This window comes from Sorex fumeus, unplaced genomic scaffold (genome assembly GCF_029834395.1).
Source record: "Sorex fumeus unplaced genomic scaffold, SorFum_2.1 ptg000083l, whole genome shotgun sequence".
NCBI lineage: Eukaryota > Metazoa > Chordata > Mammalia > Eulipotyphla > Soricidae > Sorex > Sorex fumeus.
In genome coordinates this window covers 10,899,899-10,914,204 of record NW_026606140.1, presented here as the reverse complement: position 1 = coordinate 10,914,204, position 14,306 = coordinate 10,899,899, and the positions used below count along the sequence as shown (strand labels likewise).

General features: G+C 47.5%; 1 protein-coding gene across 1 annotated transcript in view; it reads left to right on the top strand.

The window, feature by feature from the left end:
- The first annotated feature begins 321 nt into the window (after nt 1-321).
- The window catches only part of TMEM233 (transmembrane protein 233), a 30,589-nt gene continuing 16,604 nt past the window's right edge, over nt 322-14,306 (top strand). The window contains exon 1 of the mRNA XM_056131038.1: nt 322-621. Coding sequence (XP_055987013.1) covers nt 436-621 — 186 coding nt within the window. The 5' untranslated portion in view covers nt 322-435. The remainder of the gene's footprint in view (nt 622-14,306) is intronic.

The window sequence follows — 14,306 nt, the reverse complement described above, 5'->3', positions numbered from 1 at the left end:
AGGAGGAGGAGGAGGAGGAGGAGGAGGAGGAGGAGGAGGAGGAGGAGGAGGAGGAGGAGGAGGAGGAGGAGGAGGAGGAGGAGGAGAAGAAGATTGTCTTCAGCCAGGGGCCCCATTTGCGACTTAAAGGGCCTTGGGCTTCGATTTGCCCTCTGCGTGGGTGTCACTCTCTCTGTCCTGAGAGCCCCTCTCCCTCCTTCCCAGGCGGGCTGGCGCCCTCTCTCCTCCCCTCCCTCCCTCCCTCCCTCCAGTGCCCGGCTCCTGGCGGGGATCCGGAGCTCGCCCGGCCCGCGGAGGACGCGGAAGGGGTGAGGTCACGTCTCCCTGGAGCCCCGCGCCGCCGGCTTTTCCCAGGCTCGCCTCCCGCGGGCCGCCAGAGTTCCGCAGGCGCCGACCGCGCTCGCCCGCCGCGCCCCTGCGCCGCCAGCCTCGCCCATGTCTCAGTACGCCCCCGGCCCCGACTGCAAGAGCGCTTTGGACAGCAGCCTCGAGGCCAACATCGACGATGGCCAGGCCGAGGAGGACCTGCCCAGGCCCCAGAACTACCTGTGGCTCTCCATCCTCTCCTGCTTCTGCCCCTCGTACCCCGTCAACATCGTGGCCTTCGTCTTCTCCATCATGGTGAGTGGCCTCGGCTCGGAGAGGGGACAGCCCCCGCCGGCCACCCGCAGCGTGCGCCCCTCTCGGGACCGGGACCCCCCAAGCCTCGCGCCTGCTCCGCGCCCCGGCGGCGCTCGGCTTCAGCCGCCCCTCCCCGCCAGCCCTCCAGCCCGCGGGGCGCGCGCTCCCCAAACCCCGGGGAGTCCCGGGGCTGCTTCTCCCCTGCCTCCTCCGACGTTCCGAGGCCCCGTCCGGGCCTTCTCAGCCCGTTTCTCTAGCGCCCCCGAAGTCAGGTGCCCAGGCCTGGACCCTCGGGGCTCGCGCTTGGGCACGCACTCCGCCCGGGTAACGTTTCTTCTCTCGCTTCTTCGCACCCCAGCTGCCCGTCCCTGGCTTTCCCCGCTGCACCCTCTTGCTGGACCCCTCTTTGTAGCTACCCCCAGCCCACCCCCGGCGTCCTTCTCACCCGGGGTCTTTCTGGGACGCACCCCGTGCAAGGTGAGCCGCGCGCCCGCAGTTTCTCCAGGGTTTGCAGTGCTCAGACGCACTCCCTGCTTCTCTTGGAGCACACCACACACACACACACACACACACACACACACACACACACACACACACACACATCCCGGCCGCTCCCGCTCCTTCTGTCCCGCGCCTGGGGAGCTCTGGGGAATGTACCCCCGGGCTCCCCGCGCCTGGAGCTCCGGGGCGCGCGGGCGCACTTGGCACAGGGGTCTGGGAACTCTGCGCCCCTCTCCAGGAGAGGCTGCCTGAGGCTGCCAGTCTGTCCCTCTGGGAGGAGTTCGCCTCCCAGGCCGACCTGCTAGAAACTCCAGTGGTGAATCCCACCAGGAGGGCGAGAAGCGCCAAAAGGTCCTTCCTGATTGACTGGCACAGCTGGCGGGAAGGGGAGGTGGAGGCGGGCTCTGCCCCGCACCAGCCGGACCACCCCTGCAGTGAGCGCCCTTCTCCAAACGCCTCCTCCTCCTCGCAGCTTCGCAGCTTCGTGATGCGACTCCCCAGCACCGGCCCCCGTCTGGATTCATTGTCGTGGCATCCTAGTACGCCCCCCAACCTGCTGGCTCACAGCTGCCCTTGGATGGCACCAAATCCACCTGCGTGTTACCTGCAGAGATCTTACCCATGAGCGCATAGCATGGCGTCTCCTTTCCCCGAGCTTGAGGTTTTCCAGTTTGAAGTTTTCTGGCTCACCATTGGCCTTTCGCTTACCTGGGTTGGAGTCCTGGTTTCGCCATGTACCGGCAGTCTGATCTCTGGAAATCACTGCCTGTCTCAACCTCAGTGATGGGAATAATCTTAACCACCACATTCCTTAGAGGGGTTGTGTTGGGATAATAATTGCAAAACGCTTGGCCTCCTGATCAGCAAGATGTATTATTTTTATTTATTAGTAGTAGTAGTAGTAGTATTCCCAAGGTTTGTTATTACTATTCTCAAGGTCTATTATTATTATTATTAATTATTCCCAAAGCCTGAGGTCATCTCTACTCTTTATTTAAAGTCGCATACCCAATCGAGCAATTGTGGGGTGCCAGGTTAGACCCCCAGTTCCACACAGTCACCCCACGCAAGGCTCGGTTCCCCTTTCCCTGTTGCTTTTTCCCCACAGTACTTCTTTCATCTTACCGTTCTTTCACTTACTGATGTACTTTTTTGCAGCAGGGATGGTTGGGGGAGGGGGTGGGGTGTCTCCCAAAAGAGAATCTGGCAGAGGCAGCTGCTCAGAGTTGACCGAGGCCCATGTGAGTGAGTGATCACGGTGTTGGCGTTACTGCTGCTGTGCTGTGCCCATTGCAGTTCCCCGGAAGCTGAGCATCGAGTTCCTTAGTACCAATGGGACAGCTTCCACCCTCCCTCCCTTCCTCTCCGGAGATGCCCAGTCTTTGCTTTTTCGCAATGAGGCTGGAAAGGATGTAGCTGCCACACTCTCCTGGCAGCACCAGGGTATCTGGCTGGCTCTGGGCCCCGCTCGCCATCCTGTGATAATTCACCCCTTCCAAGAGCTGCTGAGAAACCTGCCTGCAAAGAAACTCCCATGGGTCCGAGATGAGCTAACGTGGAAGCTGGTATGACACTAGCGATGCCACTTAGAGTAGGCTGGAAGGTCAGATTCATGCCTGTTAGTGGGCTTGGAGCGAGGACATAGACTAGGCATGTGGCAGACCGAGGTTCTATTCCCAGCACCAAATGATCCTCGAGTAGACCCTACACTGTCTGGTGCAACCCAAGAAGACCCCCGCAGGGCCAGAGCCTTACAATGGGTAAGGTGCTTGCCTGGCACTCAGCCAATATGGATGAAATCCCCAGCATTCCATATTGTCCCCCAAGCACTGCCAGGAGTAATTCCTAAGTTCAGAGCCAGAAGTTACCCTTGAACATCACTGGGTGTGGGCCCCCCAAAATAAGAAGCTTCCCCACCCAAACTACTACTGTATGACAATGATATTGGAAAAAAACACTGAACAAAAACTGAGTTCTGAAAGGAGGTAAAGGGACCTGCATGAGACCCTTTCAGTAACAGTACTGCAGACCACAGAGTCTAAGAAGAAAATGAGAGAGGGAGGGAGAGAAGAAGGGAGAAGAAAATTGCCTGCATAGAGACAGGCTGCGAGGGTGGGATGGGGGGGCAGGCTGAAGAGAAACTGGAGACATTGGTGGTAGGAAATGTGCACTGGTGAAGGGATGGCTGTTGGACATTATATGATTGAAGCTCAATCATAAACAACTTTGTAACTGTATATCTCATGGTGATTAAATTTTAAAAAAAAGAAAAAGAAGAGAGAGAAGGCTTCCAACCCTGTATCACCTGAGGCATAGCCCTGGTCCCCAGCACCTCCTGAGATTCCCAGGGAGCTGCAGCATCGTAGAACCTGAGCAGCCTCCTAGTCCTGGGTCCCAGTTGGCTTAGAATTGCCAGTGGAGCCCCTGCGTCTTCTGGTGCCATCTGGGAGTCCCCGCCCCAACAACAAAAAAAGTCAATCTGTTTAGATTGGAGACCAATATCTTACCTCCTCTTCCTCATCTTCACCCACCCAAGCGTTTTTCTGATAGTTTTGTAGCAAGAGACCATTCTATTCCCCCTTACTGGGCTTAGGTTTCCTACATTATCTGGGGAGAGAGAGGGTTGGGTCACACCCATCAGTGCTCAGAGGTTGCTCTCAGCTCTGTGCTCAGGAGTTGTAATGCTCAGGGCGTCACGTAGGGATCAAACTGGGGTGAGCAACCTACAAGGCAAGTGCTGAAATCCCTGTGCTAATTGTCTCACCCCAAGTTGCATATCTTTAAAAGCCTTTTACAAAGTTTCTCCACCTATGAAATGGGAAACTGAAATGTTGGGCAAAGTTGTAGTGAGACAGAAACAGCGAATCATGCCAAGCCCCAGCCCTGTGCTCAACCCACGCAGCAATTATTCGATGAGTTGATAGAGGCTGAGCTGGGAAACATCCTATGCCACACAAAAATAAACAATATCGACAAAGTGAAATTCCAGATTCTAAAAAGAACCTCCCAGCCCTGCCCATGGCACTCCCTCTAAAGTACTGGAAGAGAGGCTAGAGCAATAGCACAGCGGGTAGGGCGTTTGCCTTGCACGCAGCTGACCTGGTCCGATTCTCAGCATCCCATATGGTTCCCCAAGCATCGCCAGGAGTAACCCCTACGCATTGCCAGGTGTGACCCAAAAAGAAAAAATATAATAATAAAGTACTGGACGTGTCTCCCATTGAAATGGTGCGGATCTTTCCTGCATGAAAACTTCAAACTCCAAAGAACATGGTCAGAGATATGACCAGAGGTGAAGGCACTTGCCTTGCACACAACTGACCCGAGTTCAGTCACCTGCACCATATATAGTTCCCCGAGCTGTGCCAGATGTGATCCCGAAGCACAGAGCTAGGTGTAAGTAAGCCCTGAGCACCTTCAACTGCGGGAAGCAAAGGAGAAAGGAAAATAGGAAGGAATGGAGGGAGGGAGGGAGGAAGGAAGGAAGGAAGGAAGGAAGGAAGGAAGGAAGGAAGGTTAAATGCAAACGTGCATTTAACCTAGATTCAGTTTCACAAACAGCTAAGAGTACCAGTGGCTCTCCTATGAAGGGGGGAGGGAAGGAAGGAGGAAGGAAGGAAGGAAGGAAGGAAGGAAGGAAGGAAGGAAGGAAGGGAGGGAGGGAGGGAGGGAGGGAGGGAGGGAGGGAGGGAGAAGAGAAGGAAGGGAAGAAGGGAAGGAGGAAGGAAGGAAGAAAGGGAGGGAAGAGAGAAGGAAGGGAGGAAGGAAGAAGAAGGAATAAGGGAAGGAAGGAAGGAAGGAAGGAAGGAAGGAAGGAAGGAAGGGAGGGAGGGAGGGAGGGAGGGAGGGAGGGAGGAAGGAAAGGAGGGAGGGAGAAAAAGAGAAAAAGACTGACCAAGTCTGCTTGGGTGTCTCATGATTTCCATCTTAGCTCCTTTCAAATTTCAGTCATTTGTGATTCGTTCAGCACATCATTTCTGGGCATGGAATGATGCCCAGAAATGATGCTCAAATAGAGACATTTGAAGTGTTGGGGAGCATTTATGGTATCTCTGTAACTTGGGGCCACTATAAGCAATTGTTAGAAACAGCTAAGATTACCAGTGGCTCTCCTATGAAGGCCTGACCTACCTCAAATATCAGGATGAGCCTGACAGAGAAACGCTATAAGAAAAGTGGAAGTTGGCATAAATGTGGACATTCGGAAAATATTGAAAGCACTCAAAATAACTCATTCCCAGACTATGAAAAAGAGCCAACAACTAATGTATTTATTTATTAAACTAAGCCTTAGAACCCTATGAAATTGCAAAGTTGGAGTAGGCACTGACGAATGATAAAACTACTTCAGAAAACATGGACATTTGTGGAAATAGTCTTCTGAGAAAAGCTTTGCTGGATCTTTCCACCAACCTCATTCCAAGCCGGAAGAACCCTGGGGCTAGTACCCACATATGAGCATCACTACAACTTCCAAGTCCCCTGTTCCTGAAAAGAGTTGACTCATCAGTGTTATCAGGAGCAGGGGGTTTAGAAGTTTTCACTTCTCCAGCTATCAAAAGTCCGTCTGCAAAAGTGCATTTAACCTAGATTCAGTTTCACAGACCCTTATCTGGAGAATTTCCCCCTGGCCCAGGTCATGATTAGTACATGATCAGTACTAATGATGAACTTGAAACTTAAAACTTGGAAATGACACCTCACCCCAATTCCCAACGCAGCATAGAAAATGAATCATGGATTTCCACCTATCCCTGGTCATTTCTGATTATTTTTTTGGAAAGGAGCCCCATCATTTCCTTATGACCTTTGGTCTTGAGAAAGAATATTTGTTCCTTCAACCAATAGTATTATTAACAATATTATCAACAGTGCTGAACCCACATCATGTTGCGGGTTCTATCCCAGGCCTTGATATGTGCCTTTAACACTATCAAGTAGTAATAAGATTGGCAAAGCATCTCACTTCCTGCATCCAAAAGAAGAAAGGTTCCAGGCACACTTAGGTTGAGTTCACTGACTATTAGGTTTGTTTGGTGGGGTGGGGGGGTGCTTTTACTGTTGTTGTTTGGCTTTTGAGCCACACCCATTGGTGCTCAGGGCTTACTCCTGGCTCTGGGCTCAGAGATCACTCCTAGAAGTCTTTGGGAACCATATGTGGTGCCCAGGATCTAACCAGAATTGGCAGCAACTGAGGGCTACACTCTGGGTGCTAGAGCAATAGTACAGCAGGTAGGGTGTTTGCCTTGCAAGCAGCCAACCTGGATTCGATTCCTAGCATCCCATAAGTCCCCCAAGCACCACTAGGAGTAATTTCTGAGTGCAGAGCCAGGAGTATGCCCTGAGCATTATTGGGTGTGGCCCGAAAAACCAAACAAAAAAAATGTTTTTGAAGAGCTACACTCTGAAACCTTGGCCCCTGATGCTGGTTTTGTAGCTGGCACTTGCTCCCTGGCTCAGGAGATAGTTCAGTTCATGAGGAGGCTCCATGCTAGTCCCACCACCAGAGGGACCTTCTCTCCACCAGTGTTCTCAGGCTCAGACCCAAGCCCCAGCCTGCCTCCTCCGCAAGCACATTTTTTTTAATTTCTTTTAGTTTTATAAAGTTGTTCACAATAATTCATTGCATTTGATATTCAAATGCCAATCCTACTACCATGTACCTTCCCACCACCATAAGAGCAAAGTGTGTGAAGATTGTTGTATTTCATCCTGAAGCCATTTGAGCCCTTGTATTACAAGATTACAAACATGTGTGTTAAACCCCCCCAAAAAATGTACTACTTTTGGTACATCAGTGGGCTAGAGTATGAATGGTTGTGTGGCCGCATTTGTGGCCACACACTCTAGGAGTTCTGAAATTTAGAATACAATTATAGAGCAGATTCACTCATAGGTAAGGCCTGTCTTACTCTCTTATGAGAGCTTTATTTCTGAATCTCTGGATTTTGGCCGCTGATGAGATTACATGGTGCCTGGAGCATTTTGTGGGTGTGACTGCCAAACTACTGGAAAACTAGGGAGCTGAGGGGAGGAGGCCAGTCCTTCTCTAAGCCTCAGAAAGATTGAGAAAATTGAGCTTGGAGATCTCAGTCATGGGTCCCATATACCTGTTGTTTTCTTCAGGTCCCCTCGTGGGTGAGGCTGGTCCAAGTCTGTGGACAGCACAGGCACATTGTTGAGTTGAGTTATTGAAGTTTGGGTCTTCTGCTTGCAGTGTTCTTGGCTCTGTGGTTTAGACTTATACATATACCTCTACAACACTGATGGTCTAGGAGCCCTTGACTTCTGCACCTGTTACCTCCCATCTACCTCTTCTTACTCCCCCATCTATTTTTTTCCTTCCCTGTTCTTCTCAGTTCTACAATATAAGGTCCGGGACCATCTTGGTATCCCCACTTGATACCCTGCATTCCCTTGTCCTGTTTTTCTATATACCACAGAGAGGTGAGATCATGCTGTATTTGTCCTTCTGACTCACTATTTCACTTACCATGATCTCTCCCAGGTCCATAAAAATTGCAGAGAATTGCATGATTTCATCGTTCCTTGTAGCTTCAAAGTATTCCATCATATACATATATATATATATAACCTTATATTATTATATAATTCACTCACCTGTTGTTGGACCCTAGTTGCTTCCATATCCTAGCTGGTTGGTTAGACACTTCCATATCCTTGCTATGAAGCTAAGTGCTACAATGAATAATGGTCCATATGTGTCCTTTTGTATGAATGTTTTTGTCTTGGGGGATTCAGCTTCCATTCTTTTTTTGTTTTGTTTTTATTTATTTATTTATTAAAAATTTTTATTAGTGAGACACCATGAGGTACAGTTGTAGACTTATAAATTTTTGTGCTTGGGTTTCAATTATACAATGATCAAATACCCATCCCTCCACCAGCCTCCATTCTTAATAATGTCATAAAACCATCATTTGTATAACTGAATCAACATTTTTATTCTAAATATGGATACAAAATAGTCAATGAATAGTTATTGGGTGATTGATACACCTTCTTCCATCAAAATGTCTCTCACGCCTACAGAGCCTGTCTAGATATCAGCCATTGAGATTCAAATCCTTTCAACCATTTTCAACTTTCGTGATTTCATGTAATTTCCTCAATTTTTCTGCTGCTTGATTTTTCAGTTGTGATAGTACTATCTTTGTGTGCTGTTACGAAAATTAAATGGCAAAAAGTCATTGTTTCTATCTCATTGGAATAAGGAGGAGAAAAAATACTACTGAAAAATGATGAAAATAGTCAATAAAATATAATACAATTTGAGAAACATAACCAGAACTTTACTATTTAATCAGAAAGTTCTGGGGGGGAGAAGAAAAAATGGGAAGAGGAAATGAGTAAATAAATGAGAAAAAAAATCACCAAAATTGTATGCATGAGTTTCCAGATGAAAAGGGTCTGCCAATAGTAGTACAAACAAAATAGGATGGCATATATAAAAATATGTATTCTATATACCAAAGCATGTATTGCTGTGAAATTTCATAGGTTGGAGGATAAATTTTACTATAACCCTACAAGCTCTCAGAGAGAAGACTCATCCCTGAGATTCACAGTTCCAGAGCCTCATCAGTGATGTTGGGAGCTCAGCAACAGTGAAACGAGGGTTGCAAAATCCTGAAGGAAGATTAGGACCAACCTCAAGTCAGAAACAATCCCAAAGAGCTTTCCAGAGAGAGAGAAAAATAGATATTTTTAGACATTCAAAAATCGTTTTAAATAATAATAATAGTAATTAGTTCCCTACCAGGATATGCTCCTAAAAACAGGAGTAAATTAAGCAAGAGAGGCCAGAGAAAGGGAACCAGCACAGAACAGAGGCAAAAAGAAACCATCTGAATGCCAGAGTGATAGTTCAGTGGGTAGGGCACTTGAATTGCACGTAGCCAACCAGGTTTGATCTCTGGCACTCCACCAGGAGTGATCCCTGAGCACAGAGCCTGGAGTAAGCCCTAAGCACCATCCAGTGTGCCCCCCCCCAAAAAAAAAGATAAAAGGGGGGGAGAAGCCCTCCAAACTAAGGCACAGGCTCACTGATCCACAGGAAATGCAAATGATAAGGGTGAACTGGTCGGAAGCCATTTACAAAAATCTATCCCCTTGGGGTGAGCAAGCACAGGAAACCTCAACCCTGGCCTCTCCAGCTCCAGAAGACAAGATCTGTGATCCCAAAGAAAGTCACTACCAATGCCCATGGGGGGAATGCAAGTGACACCTAAACAGGACGTTCTTCCCAGCTCACCCAGTCTCCTCGGCCATCAGGTCTTAAGTAAAACCTCAGGAAGAAAGGATGATGCTCAATATTGCAAAACACAGTGCCCAAAAGGAGAGAGAGAGAGAGAGAGAGAGAGAGAGAGAGAGAGAGAGAGAGAGAGAAGAAAAGCGCCTGCCATAGAGGCAGGCAGGGGGTGTGGGGTGAGGGGGGATGGGAGGGAACCTGGGGACACTGGTGCTGAAAAATGTACACTGGTGGAGGGATGGGTGTTGGAATACTGTATGACTGAAATCTGATCACGAACGGCTTTGTGAGGGTCTTTCTCACAGTAATTCAATAAAAAGGTTTTTTTTTAAAAAAAAAGATCATGCTTTGAAGCAGTAGATCGGTGTGACCACGTATGAGAATTTTGTTGCATTTCATAAACTTTATTGAAGGAAAGAAAACACAGTAAACCAGACTTTCCAAAACCGTATTTCTCAGACAGCTGATTCTGCTCGATATGAATAACTTTTGCCCCAAAGGGGGCAAAGAGTAGGAGGGGGGGATGAAGTTTAGAAGTCACATGCTAGGGTAAGCAGGACTGAACTGCTTCTTTCCCTAGAGTGTTTCTTAAAACCTTCAGCCAACTGTGATGTCTCATGGCTCATCAATGGGATAATATTATCTAACATGGGCATTTATTAAGTGGCCATGATCTTTGAATTCTTTTTTTTTTTATTAGTGAAACGCCATGAGGTACAGTTGTAGACTTACAAACTTTCGTGCTTGGGTTTCAGTTATACAATGATCGAGTACCCATCCCTCCGCCAGTGCCCATTCTCCACCACCAGTGATCCCAGAGCCCTCCCCACACCCCGCCTCACCTCTGTGGCAGGGCATTCCCTTTTGATCTTTGAATTCTTAGCACTCTATGCCATAAAAACAGGCTTTGGGAAATACTGAAAGACTAACCTTTTCATGCTTTAATACATGATTGAGCCACTTTGACCTTCTTTCAGACTGTTCCGTCCACATCTACTACATTCCTCTAAGTTCTTTGCTGTAAGTCTTTCTATCAGCCAGACTGTGTGACAGGTTTTCCATGAAAGACCGAGTAACTCATTGACGGTTAGTTTCAAAAGATGCTTACTCATCTAGAAAATAACCTATTAGGGGACAAAGGGCAGTTAGGACAGAGAAGGGACCAGTATGATGATAATAGAAATGATCACTCTGGACAAGAACTGAGTGGTGAAAGTAGGTAAAGGAGATACATGAGATGACCTTTCAGTATCTGTATTTTAAACTATAGTAGAGAGAGAGAGAGAGAGAGAGAGAAGGTGCTGGAAGGTGCTGGAAGGAAACTGGGGACATTAGTGATGGGGAATATACAATGCACACTGGTGAAGGGACAGGTGCTGGAACATTGTATGACTGAGGCTCAATCATGAACAACTTTGTAACTTTGTATCCTCTGTAATTCAATTTTAATTTTTTAATTTGAGTTTTAAAAATAAAGGAAATAACCTTCAGTGAAAAAGACATCTTTCTACCTATCAAAATCATAATACTCCCAAGCTATGAGAACTCTAAAAGAGGTGGCTGGTAATTTAAAATAGTAATTGTACATGAATTATCAGTCTTCAGTCCATTAGCTGATTTAGGTACACAGCTGATTCTCTGACCTTACCCAGTGATTCAAACTATAGAAGTGGGAGGCAAAGGAAGCCCCAAGCGCCTCCCATCTCCCCAGAAGAAACAGCTTTGTGGTCCCTGATAAGCAAACATTTCTTAAACAGAGTGGGAAGCAGGGGTCAGAGCGATAGCACAGCAGGGAGGGTGTTTGACTTGCACGCAGCTGACCCAGGATCGATTCCCATCATCCCATATGGTCCCCCGAGCACCACCAGGAATAATTTTTGGGTGCAGATCCAAGAGGAACCCCTGAGCATTGCTGAGTGTGACCCAAAAAGAAAAAAAAAAGATAGTGGGAATCTATACCATTTGATCATTGAGAATATGCTGTAGATAGAATTTCCAGTACTTGGAACAGACTCTGGCTTCAATGCTTTGGTGAAATGTTCAGGACTGCAAGTCTAATGGAGCATTTCAACATAGGCCAGATGTGTGTTAACAGTTACGGGCAATATAGAGTGGCAGGAAAATGCACTAGCGTCCCTCATCTGCTCATTTTAATTCCAGGGATAGCTGAAGAGACTTAAACAGCAGATATTTTTTTCTGTCATAAAGAGTTATGTCCAACATTACATCGTGAATTCTAAATGATTGCCTCTTATATTTATATAGTTTCATCTTCTTTTTTTTACAGCAAAATTGCCACATGGAAAATTGTTACGTGGCCAAAATGCAGCAAAGAATTTACTATCATGGCCGGAGCAATAGCACAATGGGTAGGGCATTTATTTGCCTTGCACGCGGCCGGCCTGGGTTCAATCCGCAGGGCCCCATATGGTCCCCCAAGCATCGCCAGGAGTAATTCCTGAGTGCAGAGCCAGGAGGAACCCCTGAGCATCGCTGGGTGGGACCCAAAAAGAAGGAAAAAAAATTTACTATGAATTCACCCAGAACGAGTCCATCCCTAAAATTCTTACCCTAAAGACCCACCCCTCCCATTTCTTCCATTATAGATTTTTTTCTTTTTCTATTGCAAGGGACGGGGCGGGTCAGGGGTTTTCCTTCCAAGCAGGTCTCCCGTGTCCCATGAAGTCCCCCCTGCGACGACACTTGACTGACCGGCCCTCAGGGGTGAGGTATTGCTCAGGCTCAACACTGCTTGGAGCCACCAAGGGCTTCACCTGGGGCTGGAGTGACAGTCCAGCAGAGGGCGTTTGCCTTGCGCATGGCAGACCCGGGTTCAATCCTTGGCATCCCGTATGGTCCCCCATGCACCACCAGGAGTAATTCCTGAGTGCAGAGCTAAGAGTAACCCCTGATCGTCATCAGGAATGACTCCCCCCCAAAAAGAATTCCCAGCAATCTATACAAGAAAACAGCTTTCCCCATTTACCCATGAGACAGGAAGCTCGGAAAGGGACAAATGGACACAATCAAACAGGACAGTCCTTCTCCCAGGGAGTTTCCTCAGCCCCTGGGAATATCCCAAAGCTCTGCCTTGCCTTTGGAGAAGGCACAGCCTGGTGCTTTCTCTTCTCCTAGACAACTTCCGTCCATATAATGAGCATGAAACCCTACTCTCAATCAAGCCTGGCAGAAACCCTTTATAATCTCTTTAGTTTTAATGATAGACAAAAGGACAGTCCTTCCTTGTCCTTGAAGGTATTTATGGAGAGAAAGAGCTCCAAAGCCCCAGAAGGAGATTGAGAAGCCTGGCTGAGTGGATGCCAGAGCAAGGAAATGTACCACGTGACCACATGTTCAGCCTGAAAATTCCCAGCACAGACTTCCAGCCAGAAACTCAGGAACAAACAAGAATCTAAACAAGGAAGCATCTCCAAGTCAACAGGAAAACTCAGACCTGCACCAAAATATTTTGTTGGAGCAGCTGTCTGGGAGTTTGGGATCTAAGATGGTCCTGACATGTTGAGATCTTTTACACTCAGACAAAGTACCTCAGACTGTGTTCAGGATTGATGAATGAGTGCAGAGGTAGGGGTGTGTGTGCGTGTGTGTGTGTGTGTGTGTGTAAAGAAGAGACAGCAGCAGCAAGAAAGAAGCAGAGGTTAGGAAGAAAGGGGTAAAGAAGATGAGGTTGGGGGCTGGAGCGACAGCACAGCGGATAGGGTATTTGCCTTGCACGCAGCAGACCCGGGTTCGATTCCCAGCATCCCATATGGTCCCCCAAGCACCACCAGGAGTAATTCCTGAGTGCAGGGCCAGGAGGAACCCCTGTGCATCACCGGGTGTGACCCAAAAAAGAAAAAAAAAGAGAGAGAGAAGAAGATGAGGTTGGCTTTCAAAGGAAGAAGAGTTATTTTGGAGAAAATGAAACATGTTCTAAAATAAGAATTTCGGTGTTAGCAATTGGAGAAATCAAGATACTGACATATTAACAGTAACCAATAGGCAAATTTAAATACCAGAAATCAGCTGGACAGATGGCACCAGCGTCAAGGCACTTGCTTTGCATGTAGCTGACGCTGATTCATTACCGGGAGTGACCCCTGATCACAGAGCCAGGAATAAGCCCTGAGCACAGCCAAGTATGACCCAAACCCCAAAATACATAAGTAAATACTCAGAAATAAACTTAGGAAACATGTGGGAACTATACAAAGAGAACTTTACTAGGAGATTTTTTTAAGTTGTAACTAACCAAACGTAAAAGATATTAAATTCCTTACTAGATAATCATTCCAGCATTAATTATGAATTCAACTATCAAATTAGTTAATAAATATTAAGCATGGTGCCTAACAGGGTAACTTTTGCTAATATTGGTCATTCTCTCTCTCTCTCTCTCTCTCTCTCTCTCTCTCTCTCTCTCTCTCTCTCTCCCCTTCCCATTCCTAAAAAACTCCAAATAAAAGGTTTTTAGTTTTTAAAAAAATTCTGTGTGCTCTGTGATCCCATATTGTTGATCCACTCAGGGCCCCTGCATGCTCACATGCACCCCCATGCTTGAGTATGAGCAGGGGGACTGGAAAATGTCCCCAATGATCGTAGTGACTTTTTTTCTAGTGACTTCTCCAGAGTTTGAAATCTAGTCCTACTATTTTCTGTCATACAACATTGATCAAGAAACTGAGCCTCAGTTTTCTCATCACTTAACTTCAAGGGATTGTGGTGATAATTAAGTATATATGCTACCTTCTTGATAAATCCTTTTGTTTGTTTTTTATTTGTTTGGGGCCATCCCCAGTAGTACTCAGGGCTTACTCCTGGCTCTGTTCTCAGGAATCACCCCTGGCAGGGGACCACATGGGATGCTGGTTTCAAACCTGGCTTGGCCGTGTGCGAGGCAAGTGCCCTGCCC